The sequence below is a fragment of the Bubalus kerabau genome, chromosome 14, assembly GCF_029407905.1.
Source record: "Bubalus kerabau isolate K-KA32 ecotype Philippines breed swamp buffalo chromosome 14, PCC_UOA_SB_1v2, whole genome shotgun sequence".
Lineage (NCBI taxonomy): Eukaryota > Metazoa > Chordata > Mammalia > Artiodactyla > Bovidae > Bubalus > Bubalus kerabau.
The window spans coordinates 34,237,871-34,255,185 of record NC_073637.1 but is presented as its reverse complement, the minus strand read 5'-3'; the positions used below and the strand labels follow the sequence as shown (position 1 = coordinate 34,255,185).

The window sequence follows — 17,315 nt, the reverse complement described above, 5'->3', positions numbered from 1 at the left end:
TTATTCAACATGTTATTAAACATGTTAAAGAACATAATTGATATTCAAGAAGACAGTATACATTTTCTTCTCACTAAAATTCACTTCCAGAAATATTAAGTGGTTTTTCTGGATTAAGCTGAGCATTGAAGGAGGAAGGGAGGGACATTATCAGCAGAAAGAACAGCCTGGAATCTTTGAAAAAAAAAGAAGGTGGGGGGGCGGTTGTACAAATGGACTTATCTACAAAACAGAAATAGAACAACAGACGTAGAAAACAAACTTATGGTTACCAGGAGGTAAGAAAAGGGGAGGGATAAATTGGAGAATGGGACTGACATATACTCATTATTACATATAGAATAGATAACTAAAAGGACCTACTAATGCACAGCACAGGGAACTCTACTCAATACTTTGTCATGGATTATATGGGAAAAGAATCTTAAAAAGAGTAAATATATGTATATGCATATCTGACTCACTTTGCTGTACATCTGAAGCTGACACAACATTTTAAATCAACTATACTCCAATATTTAAAAAAAAAAAAACAAACAAACAAACAAGAAGAAAAGAAAGAACAGCCCCAAAGAGGTACTGAGTCAAGAAATAACCTGGACATTTGGGACCATAGGGGCAACTGGTGTCCGTCTTGAATGAAAGTGAGTGAAAAATACAGGAGGACAAAGCAGAGGCAGGTTTTGAAACTTATGAAGTGAACATTATTATATACACAAGAGGAAAAACATTTAAGAGTTTTAAGCAGAGAAGTGACATGATCCCTCCCCACCCACTGAAACAGGATGGATCATTGGAGTTCAAGTCAAAAATCAAAATCACAGTAAGCATCTACTGCAAATTCCCAGGTTGGAATTAAGGTAGCATTAGTTATGAAGGGGAGAACGAGATCAAGTATTTGATGTTTGATGATGGAGTTGATGGAGAGGTGAGAGTACCCAGGATCATTCCTAAGCCTCTGGACTCAGTGGCTGAGTAGATGGAGTTACTTAAATAAAGAGAGACTGCCCGGAGGTAAAGCAACTTCAGAGAATAGATGAAAAGTTCAACTGGGGAAAATACTGGATTTTAAGGTGCCAAAGGGGCACTGATGTGTAATAAACAAAATAAAATAAAAATTAGATCTTGGCTATAGAATTCAAGGAATCTGAGCAAAGAAATTCAGAAATCCCCAGCAAAGAGGATCAATACAATTGTTTATGTAGAAAGCACAGAAGGTAGAGAAGAGAAGAGAGTGCCAACAATTAAGGGGTCAACAGATGAAGAGTTGGCAGAGAAGGGATAGGAGAAAAATCTGAAAAGCACCATCTCAGAAGTCAAAATATGAACGTTTCACCCCAACAAGACTAGTCAGTTTAAACAAATGGGACAGAAAATTCAATTAAGACAGGAACTTTCAATATCCTTTGCACTTCTCAGTTTAGTCCATGATTACTCTTATAAGACATGGGCTACTCTTGAAGACATGGGTACGAGGTGGGAGGTGCTATAGCACTGGGCTGAAATTCAAGTAGGATGTGAGGAAGATCCAGCCAAAATACAGACCAGCATTTTGGGAAGTTTGGTCATGACAAAAATTAAAGTCCTGAGAGCAATATTCTGGAGCTGAGAGTCTCAGTCTTTGACATGCATATCAATCACCTGGGAGGGGGGGCGGTATCTTGTTGAAATGCAGATTCTGATTAGGTAAGTATTGGATGGGGCCTGAGATTCTATATTTCTAACCATTTCCCAAGTGATGCCAATGCTGTCGGTCTTTGGACCAAATTTTGAATGTCAAGGATCCAGAGGGGAAAATAAGGAAGAAGGCAAGTTTTGAGTTTGCTGTTCAATTCAAGATAGTTTTGTTTCTTTGTTTATTTCAATGAGGAAAAAGCTGACCACTTTTATGTGTGCTGTATATGCTAAGTTGCTTCCGTTGTGGCTGACTCTTTGCGATCCCATGGACTATAGCTCTCCAGGCTCCTCTGTCCATGGGATTCTCCAGGTAAGAATACTGGAGTGGGTTGCCATTTTCTTCTCCAGAGGATCTTCCCCACCTACGGATCAAACTGGCATCTCTTAAGTCTCCTGCATTGGCAGGTGGGTTCTTTACCACGTGCGCCACCTGGGAAACCCAAGGCTATTTTTATAGCCTTTACTATAGTAATTCAGTGAACAGAAAGGCTGAAAATTCTGTAAGGGGACTATCTGACAGTGTAATACCGCAGAGGCAGTATCTGAAGGGATAGGCTCCAGAATCTTTATAGAGATATTAACGTTGAACTCCAGAGAAGAAAATGGAACACCTGTTCCTCTAGAGTAGGAGAAAAACAGATGATGACCAAGTAGCCAACAAGATATAGGACTTGGAAGGCTTCATACCTGGGAGACAGGAGGCAATGATGAGGAGAAAACTGATCAGACACGTAAAGAGACTGCTGAGGAGTAACAGGGGCTCAGTAAAAGACTAGACAGTGACTTGGGATGACACTAATTCCCTATCCAAGACAATTCTTTCTCAGCTGCTCAAAAGAAATAGCAAAGGCTGTAATGAGGCTTATCTGAGGCCAAAACGAGGTGGTCTGGATGCACCTGAGGGATAAGGCCAAGAGGACCCTGGATGCACCTGAGAGACAGGGATGAGAGGATCCTAATGAAGCAGACAAGTGATGGTAGTGACCCACCATGGGGATAAAGCTGGCTCAGGGAGGAAGTGGTACTCTGTAGGATGTAATTCACCAGCAGAAAAGGAGAAGTATCCAAAGCTTGGACAACCCTATCAAATTTTGCTTATTGTTTTTTATTGAACTACAGTTCACTTACAAACCAACTGAATTTTAAAATAACCTGAGAATATCAAAGTGATGAGAGATTAAAAAAAAAAGACTCCAGCACCAGAACCTGGCATACTGGAATTGTAGATTCCACAGGTAGAAGTTCAGTCATTGATATGCTCTAGTGTGCGACCATGGGAAAAGGCTGAAGAAGAAAAATGGGAAAGAAGTTTATTTTTTCATGGCAAGATTACAGCGCAAAAGGAAACCACAGGCTATTATCTTATTTCATATTCACTCGAAAGGAGAAGCACATGAGCATTTCTTTGTTTTCTTCTTCAGAAGCAAAAGGCATAGTAACCAGAATTGGACTTAACCCTACGACTAAGTTTCCAAAATACAACCTTGCTCCTTAAAAGACAAGGAAAGAAAAAACTTGATTCACTCTGGTTTTCAGTTATTTCATAGTACTAATAAAGTGACTGGCTCCTTTTTGGGCTAGTGAAAATGAAGGAAATACTTATCACATCAAACATCCCTTTCGGTATGCAATGAATCCCATTTCTGTTTTATAATTTTAATGAGTAACTTGAAATATTTAAAATATCTATTAATCTATGTATTTTAAAAGTCTGAGTGAAAAGAAGTTTTTGAAGTAAGGTTAATTTTTATCACACATACACTAATGAAAGTGATTTTATAGACTCTAATAGAGGTCTAGCTAGTGTGTTCTTGATAAATTTGACTCCGATAGCAATGTCATCTCAAAATTTCCCAGTCTAATGTTGGAACGATCATGTTGAGATGCTTTACAAGTCACATATCTTAGTAATGAAAAGCATGTATATCTCTTGTTGAGATAAACATGTCGCTTACTGTGATCCTTCTTGCTAGAGCAGCAATTTATTTACTGTGGTTAGTAATGTGGGATCTAACAGTTATTTCTTTAAATTACATCAATGTTAGCATAAAATTTAAAAGTGTGTATGTTAACAAGAGATATCAAAAGCTGATTTGCCTGTCAAACAGAAAGAGAATAAAATATAAACATTAAGTTTTGGGTCCCCTAAATTATTTAATTTAAAATTGCATTTGATGGTTTATAAAACACATGGTTTATGAGACCCCTTGAAGTAATCATACAGCAGCAGACGCTACATAAACCACACAGATAATTCTTAAACCCAAACTCACATATAGAATTGCTGACAGAAATACAGTAATATGCTGTCAGAGAAAAACAGACCATCTTAAAATCATTACATCCTTTGATTACACTGAAACATGGAGAAAAGTGAGATTGAGAGGAATCATTCTCTTATGAATTTTTAACAATGATAAATTTGGCTTACAATTTGGAGAAGTTTTGTTTTGTTTTGTTTTGTTTAAATAAGAGTATTCTGGTGGAGGTGGATTAGTCACTAAATCGTGCCTGACTCCTGACACCCCATCTAATGTAGCCTGCCAGGCTTCTCTGTCCACTGGATTTCTCAGGCAAGAATACTGGAGTGGGTTGCCATTTCCTTCTCTGGGGGATATTCCTGACCCAGAGATTGAACCAGAGTCTCCTGCATTGCAGGAAGATTCTTGACCAACTGAGCCACTACCATTGAGCTAATACAGCAAACATTGAGAATATCCATAGCAACATGATTACACACATTTTTGTTCAGTAAGGACCATTCAAACCTGCTGGCCAGTTGGATACCACACAGGACCGCTTTCTCACCTCTTCCTACTGCGTGCACCACTGAAGGGCCATATCCTCGGATCTGGAAGCCAAGTCCTTCCGCTGAATCTGGGATTTTCACTGTCCTAAAGTCAATAGAAAATAAGGTAAGATGACTTTAAAATGCCACAACTGGTTAAAACAATAGCTGTCCACACAGCTATTGTGGACTGAATAAAATTCAATCCTTCCATAAATACATATCTGGGGTCTAATGTGTGAAAGAGACTGGGCTGGATAAGCATGGGGGGTGCACCTCCAAGGGACCCAGAGCAGGCACCCAATATCTCCCACTGAACACAGTCATTGCACAGAATATCCTGACCAAGGAACAGGCTCTGGTCACACCAACCTCCCTTTGAATCTTGATTTAGTCCCTTAATACTTGGCTAACTTGCATGAACTGCTTAACTGAGCCAGTTTCCGCAAAAAGATGATGGTGTTAAAACTACTTTGCAGGGTGTCAGGGAAGGTGAAAAGAGAAACCTTTGGTAAACTGCCCTGTCTCATGCTATGAACTGCGCAAGTACTTAGTACAATGGAAGCATCTCTTCCTAGTTTACTCTGACAAAGCCTTTGGTGCACTTTGCAAAGTCTCACTTTTAAAATTAACATAAAAGAAACACAAGGTTCATCCATTTCTACCTGTTGGGAACTTCAGCAAAGAGCAACAACAAAGAGCTGGTTTTAAAGAACAGACCTTTCAAACACAGTATCAAAATCATTTATTTAAGAATATGATTAACTTTCGTGTTCATTCAGTGGAATTTCAAAAGGATAACACATCAAAAGGTAAATCTGAATAAGAAAAGCCGTATTTTTTAATGAACCCACATGGAAATGAAGAGGAAGGGATGGAGATCTTGAGTCAGCCATCATGGCAAACAGGGATGGAGTAATAAACTGGCAGTAATAAACAAGCTACTCCAAGGAAGGAAGGCAGAAATCAGAGAGCAACAATGAAAAGCAGCGAACTCGAGATAAGACACAACATCATAACAACAAAAATGAGTCTAAATAAATTTCCAGAGAGAGCAAAGACAAATGAATACCCTGTAATAAATGTTGATGAATGGCGCTTGATGCCCAAAAAACAAAAGTGTTTTTCAAAAGATGATGAATGAATCATGAAATAAAAGCTGGCAGCATTTCAAGGGAACATGAGACAGAGTCTGAAGTTAGGTAGAGCAGCACTTACTCACTGTTTATGAAAGAGCTGGCGGAGCTGTTTGAGCAATGCTGCGTCTACAAAACTTCAGAAAGATACACGCTACACTTAGACTTAAAGGCAGAGGCTGGCCCTATAATTTCAAATATAACCCTGGCAGGCATTCTGGCAATCTGTGACAGAAATGCAAACTATCTGTTTTAGGGAAGCCTGAAAGTGTTATTATAGAATTTAAAGAATCCTTTGTCCATGGAATTCTCCAGGCAAGAATATTGGAGTGGGTAGCCATTCCCTTCTCCAGGGGATTTCCTGACCCAGGAATCAAATCCAGGTCTCCCGAGTTGTAGGCAGATTCTTTATCATCTGAGCCACCTGGGAAGCCCTGAAAATGTTATATAAATTAGGTTACACACTATGAAGTGATCTGTATATTGGTGGCACTGAGCTTATGGAATGAATTTATCCTTTATCCTTAATTAAACACTTTGCTATATAAGGCTATATCTGCTTCTTTTCCAACACCTTGCTCCTAGGGTCTGTCAAAGGTACACTGGAAGATGGAAGATTGACTAAGGAAAAGAAAAGGGAATAAACACATCTTCTGAGCATGAAATAAAAAATAGAGGTAGCTTATGCTTGACTATGAATAAGAGAATGAGAGTTCTTGAATGAGAGTTCACTTTTGGGGAAATGGGCTTCCCGGGTGGCACCAGCGGTAAAGAACCCACCTGCCACTGCAACAGACATAAGCAATGCAGGTTTGATCCCTGGGTCAGGAAGATCCTCTGGAGAAGGAAATGGCAACCCACTCCAGTATTCTTGCCTGGAGAATTTCATGGACAGAGGAGGCTGTCGGGCCACAGTTCATAGGGTGACAAAGAGTTAGACATGACTGAAGTGACTTAAGACTCACACTAAAATAACTTGGACCTTTCTGGCCATGGTGAATTATTGGTGCTTTTGAACTGTGAAAAATTCATAATGGACTCTCAAAACTCTTTATGAGTAAAGTCTATCCTTATATTGTTATTCGAGGTTGACTTTGCTCTAATCTTCAAGATTATTACATTTTTAACAAAATTTGTACAGAACACTGTGAGATGCATTTTATTCATAACACTGTAACTCTCTTCATAAAATGACCTTTGGAAAATATGTTTCCCTGCTGGGACCACTATACTATTAAATGAAGGATTAAATTTATGCAAGAGGAATGCTCATTTCCTGTAGAAAATGAGTGCACTAAATTATCTGCTACAAAGCCTTTTGAAAAATTCCTTGATATAATCAATGTGTAAAATACAGATGGGTTCAAAAGAAAAATTCTGTTGTATTTGCCTCTCATTTTTTGCCTTTTTACTACATAAATTATAAGTGGCCATTGTAAGAAAATATGAGAATGATTGACATGAATCATATGTTGGAATAAGGGCATAAAGGAAAGATTACAATATTTCAGACAAATTAAAAATAAAAAGGAAAAACTTGAGTATTCCATATAGTATCACTGACTCAGTGGACATGAGTTTGAGCAAAGTCCAGGATATAGTAAAGGACAGAGAAGCCTGGCATCCTGAAGTCCATGGGGTCACAAAGAGCTGGACATGACTTAGCGACTGAACAACAACAATTCTCAAAACAGTCTTGAAATACAATGTGAAACTTACTTTTCACGTAATAAAGAAGCAGTGGGGAAAAAATGAAATAAAAGAACAGATAAGCATCACAGATAACATCACTGGAGGACATACTACGTGCTGAACACATGACTAGGTTCTTTACAAACCTAGATTTATTTAAGTTCTTAGCACCTCTGTAACACTCTTACAGTCCCAATTTTTTTATGGATAAGGATACTGAAACAACACAATTAACAAGCAAGTGGTGAAAGAGCCTTGAATCTGGGCCAGAAATACAGGGTTTCAGATACGGTGCAGCAGACATGGAAGGAAGAGTCAGAACACCCAGGTTCAACCCTGCTCATCTAGCAACTAATTCTAAGACTAAGGATTTGCCTCTTTCTATTCAGTATTGAAGTGGATGGCTTCCCAGTCCTCTGAATTGAAATGTCTATGATCAATGAAAAGTATTTACAGGGTTAAATCAGAGGGCAAGGAACCATGGTGACGGCCTTTAGTTTACTAATAATTGCTCTGGAATCCTATGGCCTCATCCTTTTCCAGCCTGTCCTTTTCCTTTTAAATGCCCATGCAGAGTATATCACATGAAATGCTGGACTGGAGGAAGCACAAGCTGGAATCAAGATTGCCGGGAGAAATACCAACAACCTCAGATATACAGATGACACCACCCTTATGGCAGAAAGTGAAGAAGAACTAAAGAGCCTCCTGATGAAAGTGAAAGAGGAGAGTGAAAAAAGTTGGCTTAAAACTCAACATTCAGAAAACTAAGGTCATGGCATCCAGTCCCATCACTTCATGGCAATTAGATGAGGAAACAATGCAAACAGTGACAGACTTTATTTTTTTGAGCTCCAAAATCACTGCAGATGGTGAGTGCAGCCATGAAATTAAAAGGTGCTTGCTCCTTGGAAGAAAAGCTATGACCAACGTAGACAGCATATTAAAAACAGAGACATTACTTTGCCAACAAAGGTCTGTCTAATCAAAGCTATGGTTTTTCCAGTAGCATGTATGGATGTGAGAGTTGGACCTTTAAGCTGAGCACTGAAGAATTGAAGCTTTTGAACTGTGGTGTTGGAGAAGACTCTTGAGAGTCCCTTGGACAGCAAGGAAATCAATCCAGTCCACCCTAAAGGAAATCAGTCCTGAATATTCATTGGAAGGACTGCTGCTGAAGCTGAAGCTCCAATACTTTGGCCACCTGATGTGAAGAAATGACTCTTTGGAAAAGACCCTGATGCTGGGAAAGACTGAAAGCAGGAGAAGGGAATGACAGAGGATGAGATGGTTGGATGGTATCACCGACTCCATGGACTTAAGTTTAGGCAAGCTCTGGGGATGGTGATGGACAAGGAAGCCTGGTGTGCTACAGTCCATGGGATTGCAAAGAGTCAGACACAACTGAGGGACTGAACTGAAATTCAGAGGTAGGCAACTAGGTAAGCTTCATCTTAGATAGGATTGTATAAAAGGGAAGTAATAGACCATAACTGGGCTTCCCTGGTGGCTCAGTGGTAAAGAATCTGCATGCCAAGGCAGGAGACTTGAGTTTGACCCCTGGGTCAAGAAGACCCCTGAAGAAGGAAATGGCAACCTATTCCAATATTCTTGTCTGGGAAATCCCATGGACAGAGGAGCTAGGTGGGCTAAAAAAGCTGGTCACGGTCACAAAGACAACAAAAGATATTAATTAGGCTTAGAGAAAAGACATTATTATGGTTATCTGTTGCCCTCTGTCTCAAAGTCTTCCTAAATTACTAACTTTGATGAGTCGTGCTCACTCCTTCAGACCCCCTGGTAAGCCATGGGTAGAAGCTAGAGCCTCTACCTGGATGACACTGCAGAACTAGCCCATTACACTGCACTTCAACTCCTAAGATAAATGACGGATTCAGCTATTGCTGAAAATACATATCAAGGTAGGGAAGACACTATACCATATATACTTAGAATATTTTCATAAGCAGTTAAAATAAGCCTTTTTGCTTCTGAAGTGGTAACCTTCATTTATCTTAAAATTAATGAAGTTGCTTATTACTATAGAAAAATAATATAATTCAAAGAGAAATATGGATAAATAATATAATTTAAAGAGAAATATGGATATAATCATGTTAAGACATTATGCTAAGTACTTAATATACATTCTCTTGATTAATTGGTTCATGGAAATCTGATTCAGGGACATTAGATCATTGATGATTTTCAGACCAAAAGCCAATGTTTCCCAAGTATATCCATAATATCTTATTAATTTTTTTTCATAAAGCCCCCAGATCATTAATCATGCTCCCATTCTATAAAGATGTAATTATGTGTATCCCCTTGTGGACCTGACACAAAGAGCTAACTCACTGGAAAAGACCCATCACCAGGAGTTTGTGAAGGACAGGGGAGCCTGGTGGGCTACAGTCCATAGGGTAGCCAAGAAGGGGACATGAACAGCTGACTACATGAGCAACTGAACAACAAATTGTGTGTTTCAACACAGGGTGTTTTATCCATTCATAGTCCCTGAAATCCTTGGATTTAGGGAGCATGAGGGAATAAAGTTTCCATTACCAAGTGTCCTGCTGGTTTTCCTACTGGTAATCAAGCTCAACCCAACCCAAACAAGAAAAATTGGGGTAACAAAAGGAAAATATTATTTCTGCTGAAATTAACCTGCTTTAAGTAGCAACATAAAGTAGCTTAACCATCATAAGCAACATAACTTTTCCATCATCTAAAGACCAGTATCAGTGATGTTGGTGAGGTTCAAATGTGCAAGCAGTGAGATGCTTAATTTCAGACACCGATTTTGCTAACTTTTCTATTTTACTTGCTAATGTCTAATGTTTTCAAACACTGTATAAACTATACAACATACTCCCTTGGCTTTGTGCTCACGAGAACTCTTAGAGGTTTTCTGCTATTTAAGCATGATTTCAGGAAGCAATCCACTTCATTGAAAGGTCTCATAAAAACTAGGTCACCATTAATCGCAAAAATCTTTTTCCCAACTTCCATGCCAGCCATCTAGGAGAGAAATAGCAAAAAAAAAAAAAAAAAACAAAAAAAAATTTATTTTAATAAGAAACCTACTTTTTCACAGAATTAGAATCTGAAAAGGTCTAGAACTTAGTGATTTCTGACATTTTAATACATCTGCAATGTTTTTATACAACCTCATAGTACAGAACTGTGGAAGAGATAACACAGTTACTCCCTTTGATTCAGTTTTTCATTGGATCACCCATCTATACTGAAATTCTCCCTCCTTCCAGGACTTAACCCTGTACTTCACCTGTGACCCTTCTTTTCTGTTATCTTTAATAGTTCTTCTTACTTCATCCTTTTAACTATAGTCAAACCTCAGGTTAATTGTTTTTCCTGTGTTTTCCATCTATATCCAATTAACTCAGAGAGTTACAACCTCTATACAGACATGGATGACAACCAAATATGCATCTCTAGCCTGACACAGCGTAGGTGTCTGCAGGGAAGGAGAGAGAAATGCCTGGAATCCAAGGAAGAGCTCCAACAGGCATGGATCACAAGACGCTGGAAGGATAACATTATCTCTGCATGCCAACTAGGTCAATCTTCTTAACTAACCCTACTGCCAAAAAGGGAAAAAATAGGGTGGCTCAGGGGTAAAGAATTCACCTGCCAATGCAAGGGACTCAGGAGACTCGGGCTGCATACCTGGGTCAGGAAGGTACTCTGGAGGAAGAAATGGCAACCCACTCCAGTATTCCTGCCTGGGAAATCCCATGGACAGAGCAGCCTGGCGGGCTACAGTCCATGGGTTCACAAATAGAAACGATTAAGCAACCCACTCCAGTGTTCTTGCCTGGAGAATCCCAGGGACGGGGGAGCCTGGTGGGCTGCCGTCTATGGGGTCCCACAGAGTCGGACACCACTGAAGCGACTTAGCAGCAGCAGCAGCAGCAAGCACGCACACACACATGCACACTGCCTGTAAACTATAGTATATGCTGGTTACTAGCTAAAGGATGAAAACCTGGCAGAGGGCATTTTATTGGTGGCAGAGTCAGGTGAACCTGCGCTCCAAGAACATCATCTGAAAATGGGGAAAACATTTCCTCATCATAGAAAATTAACAAAAAAATTTATTTGTTGGCCAGGCCCACTAACAGGGTATGACCTGAGCAGATTTATTTTCTCTGACATTAATACGCTATACATAAAGCTTTCAGCGGGTTTCCCTGGTGGCTCAGCAGAAAGAACTGGTCTACCAATGCAGGAGACCCAAAAGACTCAGGTTTGATCCCTGGGTCAGGACAATCCCCTGGAGAAGGAAATGGCACTCTGCTTCAATATTCTTGCCTGGAAAATCCCATGAACGGAGGAGCCTGGTGGGCTACAGTCCATGGGGTTGCAAAGAGTAGGACAGGACTGAGCAACTAAACAGAAAGCTGTGTCTTTCATGAGGCTGACAAAAGCAGAGACCTCAGGCATCAGCAGCTAGAATGAGTGATAGCTGGCTACTGACTTTAAATAGGTTCAAAGTTAAAAGCCATGCTTTACTCATTCTCACATTCCTTATTAAAAATGTATATACTGAGAGACATTTGCTTGAGGAGTAAGCATTTTACAAGGCAGACAAAGGTAGGAACACTTTAAACCCAATATACTTGGGACAGAACATTACAACGCATGTTCCATGAGGGCAGAGAATTTTGTCTATTTCCTTCACTGCTGTATTCCCAGAGCCTAGAATGCTGCCAATCACATAACAGGTACTAAATAAATATTCCTGAGTGAGTGAATGGATGAATGATTGGGAGATTCCTCTGTTTAAAAGTCTTGTGGGGTGAGAGTACATTAATCAGCATTAACCCAATGAGAAAATCAATCAAAGCATGTGCTTTACTGATGGAAATTGTATTTAAATAAGATAACCAAAAATGAGAGGATTATGATTCACACACACACACATATATGGGGAGGGGGACACTTCCCTGGTGGCTCAGACGGTAAAGCATCTGGTTGCAATGTGGAAGACCCGGGTTTGATCCCTGGGTCAGGAAGATCCCCTGGAGAAGGAAATGGGAACCCACTCCAGTACTCTTGCCTGGAGAATCCCATGGATGGAGGAGCCTGGTACGCTACAGTCCATGGGGTCACAAAGAGTCAGATACAACTGAGTGACTTCATTTTCTCTTTCACACACACACACACACACACACACACACTGTTGATGTTGTTGTTCAGTCAGCCAGTCATGTCCAATTCTTTGTGACCCCATGGACTGCAGCACACCAGGCCTCCCTGTCCCTTACCATCTCCCGGAGTTTGCTCAAGTTCATGTTCTTCGCACTGGTGATGCCGTCCAGTCATCTTATCTTCTGATGCCCTCTTCTCCTTCTCCTCTCACTCTTTTCCATCATCAGGGACTTTTCCAATGAGTCATCTGTTTGCATCAGATGACCAAACTACTGGAGTTTCAGCTTCAGCAGCAGTCCTTCCAGTGAATATTCAGGGTTGATCTCCATTAAGATTGGCTGGTTTGATCTCCTTGCTGTTCACAGGACTTTCAGGAGTCTTCTCCAGCACCACATTTCAAAGGTATCAAATCTTTGTCGTTCTGCCTTCTTCACGCTTCAGCTCTCACAACCATACATGACCACTGGGAAGATCATAGCCTTGACTATACAGACCTTTGTCAGCAGAGTAACATCTCTGCTTTTCAAAACACTGTCTAGCCTTGTCATTGCTTTCCTGCTGAGAAGCAATGGGCTTCTGATTTCATGCATGGCTGCAGTCACCGTCCACAGTGATTTTGGAGCCCAAGAAGAGGAAGTCTGTCACACTTCTACCTTTCCCCCTTCTATTTGCCATGCACTAATGGGGCTGGACAGAGGAGCCTGGTGGGCTACCATCCATGGGGTCTGTAGCAAAGAGTTGGGCAACACTGAGTGACTAACACACACACACACACACACACACACAAGGGAGCTGGACGCCATGATCTTAGCAGATACACACACTACCTAATGTATAAAATAGATACCTAATGAGAACCTACTGTATAGCATAGGGGGGAGAAAAGAAAGTGTCATCTGTTTGTAGGACATATATTAAGCTAAGCTTAAAAATGCATTCCAATATACATTGGGTGCAGACAAATACTGTTTGATTCCACTTACACGAGGTACCTAGAATAGTCAAATTCATAGAGTCAGAAAGTCCACTGGCAGATCCCAGGTGCCAGGGGCTGGGATGGGGGAGGAGGAAAAATGGGGAGCTACCATTTAATGGGGACAGAGTTTCAGTTTATGAAGGTGAAAAATTTTGAGAGATGGATGATGGTGAAAGTTCCACAGCAATGTGAATGTACTTAGTGCCAATGAACTGTACAGTTAAATATGTTTAAAACAGTATGTTTTATATTATGTGCCTTTTACCACAATAAAAAAAATTTAAGTGATAGGGAAATAGAAGACACGGTTCTTGATTCAGTGGAAGAATCACGTAACATGCATAATAGTCCCACCCTAAACAGTCTCCACCAGGTTGCAGACTAGAATCAGACATGGACTAAGCCACCTGGACTCCTACAAGGTCAAGTTGAAGCTGTACATCTTTACAATACCTCCCCCACTCTCCTTAGCTACTCAGACACCCTCTTTCACAAATCCCAACAGTATTACAAAGAACCTCAGAATAAGATTATTCAGAATCATTATTTTCAATAAAGATACTTGAAGGCTGATTTCAGTTTGTTTAAAAACTTTTAAATGTGTATGTCACAGACAGAAAGTTTAAATAAAAACACTAATTTATATTACCTCAGCATTAGACCCCTTTTCCACCAACTTTATTATTGGAACTTTATTTTTGTCTTCTAATCCAAAACCATAGCTGCCTTCATTGGATTTAATCTGAAATGTAAAATATTAACATGACTAACAAAACAACTATGAAAAAAGTTACAAATCAAACAGATTGAAATGATACATTGTATCACCAAACATGTTTATGTAATCTATCAATGTCTAATGAAGAAGAAAATCTGCACAGCATAGTAATAAACTTACCAATAAGGATTTAGCTATAACATTTTCCACAACTTTTAAATCATGTTTCATCAGTCGATGTTTCATATTTGACCCTTCCATTTCCTCATCCGCAAAAAAACGGAAAAGTAGAGGTTCGTCTTTGAATTCACTTTTCTCAAGCACTATGGAAATAGAGAGCGAGCCCAAATCAATCTCATTTTCCATGCTGACAGACCTTCAGCCTGGAACAAGTTACATTCACAAATATCCCAACAATACTTTTTAATTTCCATAATTTCAAGCTGATGTTTCCTTCAATTACTGTTACCTAAAAGACTGAATTTTTAAAGATAAGTAATATTTTTTCATGATAAAGTTTTTTGACTTAACCAAATCTGCCGCCTTCCAGATTAAAATCCAACTTTTACTTTCAAAAGATTATATTGAATTTTAAAAATGCATGCAATTCAAAACATAGAATCCTACAGGGTTTTGAATTTGTAGTAAAACAGTTTAAGTAAAAGACAAAAACATTTCTGTTTTTAATATCCCACACAATTATGGGAAAATTCAAATGGGTTAAATGTAGCCTTTATGTGTGTGATCAATTCTCATCGTAGTCGCTTTTGTTCCAGCACTTCTAACCAGAAATCTGCCTTCTGGGTGAAATGTGATTTTAGTTTTCACCAATTCCTAGTCATCTGCATAAAAACACTGTTCTCAAATAACCTTATTTCTGCAAAGGTCAGTTTTTCCCTTTTATCTGAACATTAACATTTTCCCCCAAAGTCCCAAAGCTGCCTGACATGCTCTAATGATATAAGGTATATGTTTTGTTAGCCTTTTTAAAATATAAGGCTACATACTGATAGAAAGCATTTGTACTCAGTGAGATCCTGACAGTTGTCAAAGTGTCTTAAAAGAGAAATCTTCTTTCTACTTATCTATCCTTATATTCTTATTCTGGAAGCAATGCTGGGGAAGTTACTTAAACTCCTTGACTTCAGTTTCCTCACCAATAATATGTAGACAATAAAATCTTCTTCATAATGTTGGACAAAACTAAAATGTAACGAATGTAAATAATTTGGCATATAGTAGGCAAAAAAAAAAAAAAAAAGATAGCTCTTTTGTTTCATTATTCTAATGGAGTTCCAAATCATAACTGTTGATCAGTTATATGTATGGATTGATCTTTAAATGGAAAACTGCTGGCAACATAAATTTAACGAATAAAACTACCAACCACAAATTAAAAGGCAACACAAGTTGTAGCTGACAATAGGAAGGAGAATATAATTGAGATCGAGGTAAGCCTTGCCTAGGGCTTCCCAGGTGGCGCTAGTGGTAAAGAACCCGCCTGCTGATGTGGGAGACATAAGGGATGCAGGTTTGATCCCTGAGTCGGGAAGATCACATAGAGGAGGGCATGGCAACCCACTCCAGTATCCTTGCCTGGACAGGGGAGCCTGGCGGGCTGCAGCCCATAGGGCTGCAAGAATCGGACAGGACTGAAGCACTCACACAGGTAGCCCTTGCCGACATGACCTGCTTTATTCCCCAAACTCACATGGTGTTTCTGCTACTGCTGTTTTCCTCCACCAAACAGTCAGTCTAAAGGCAGGGAGAGAAAACATCCATAAGGCCAGGCATGAGCCCAACTGGCTGTGCCTTTACTGACAGAGACTTCCATAGGGAAAAACTTTACTGCAACCCAATATTTTAAAATAAATATTTAGATAAAATTGATGCTTGCTGATGCTTTAAAGAGAAAAATCATCAAAATCTTTGAAGGTTTTCAGCTTGATATTATAGTTTTAATTCCATATAATGATGCCATTTCTTCCATTCAATAATTGGCTTTTCAAAGACCAGTATTTCCTGTGGTCCAGAGACACTGGGATGTAATGGAAGTCCCAAAGGAACAAACGATAATCAAAGAGGCTTTCAAAATCACTGCTACTTTTCTGTTCTTATTTCTTCAGAAAAAGTAATTTATGAATATAATTGGCCAATAGGCACAAGAGCTATCAAATAAGTACCTAAGCAAATATTATTAACAATGGAAAGCGATGGTTTGGGTTTATGGAATCTATAAGATTGTATGAATAGAGAGGGAAAACTAAGTCTCATTACTTTTATAAATTTAAGAGAAATGAAGTCAACAAATAAGAAAGAAATTCAATCTTTAGTTAATAGTCAAAAAGAAAATTTTTTCCAGAAATTTATAATTTTGTTCTCTAATTTTGAAGGTTCTAAAAAATTCACTATAAATATGCAATTATATAAGCTCTCATTTAATCATTTTAATATATACTGGCATTAAAAAAAAAAAATGAAAGCCATGGGTCTGACTAGAATAGTTTCAAAGAGATAGATGAGCTGTTTTTTTTAACTTCTAGTTCAAGCTCTTGCTTTTTCAGAACCAGTCTAGAAAAACAGAAAAAAAGTCATGGCAACTTATAGATAATACTTGTGGAGACACTGCTTGCAGACGTGGTGGCCCAACAGGGACATGTGGCAAGACCCAGACAGTCTTGCTGCTCCCTCTTTAGAGGACTTCCCTGGCCACTGAGAGACTCCCAATGTCTTGACAAAACAAAACAGTGAAATACATCTGGAAGCTTCCAGAATAAATATGCTTACCATGGTGCATAAATCCATTGTCACAGAGCCCAATGCCAAATATCATCGCCTCTTCTCTGGTGCGGCAATCCCCCTGTCAACCACAAAAGCCCTGTACAAGTTAATAGGCGACCGAAGATTTTGCTGCATTGAAACCACATTTGACATTCTCAGCACTGTCCTGACAAAGCCATTCATACATTACGGCTGATGTTGCTTTCAGAAGCCCACTAACAATGCATCTAATTGTTATCAAACATTCTCTTGATTATGAAAATATCTTCTTTTGACATTAAAAACAAAGATTTACTATTTCTTGAGAAAAATTATGTTTGATTAAAAACAAAAATACATGAGTAACTACAATTTATTGCTACCACAAATGAT

At 39.1% G+C, this 17,315-nt stretch overlaps 1 protein-coding gene across 2 annotated transcripts in view; it reads right to left on the bottom strand.

The window, feature by feature from the left end:
- The window catches only part of PREX2 (phosphatidylinositol-3,4,5-trisphosphate dependent Rac exchange factor 2), a 787,616-nt gene that overhangs the window by 151,954 nt on the left and 618,347 nt on the right, over positions 1–17,315 (bottom strand). For both annotated transcript variants that reach the window (XM_055546191.1, XM_055546192.1), the window contains 5 exons: positions 16,950–17,022; positions 14,343–14,485; positions 14,094–14,186; positions 10,166–10,314; positions 4,486–4,571 (listed from right to left, as the gene is read on the bottom strand). In XM_055546191.1, the coding sequence (XP_055402166.1) occupies positions 4,486–4,571; positions 10,166–10,314; positions 14,094–14,186; positions 14,343–14,485; positions 16,950–17,022 (544 nt within the window). The remainder of the gene's footprint in view (positions 1–4,485; positions 4,572–10,165; positions 10,315–14,093; positions 14,187–14,342; positions 14,486–16,949; positions 17,023–17,315) is intronic.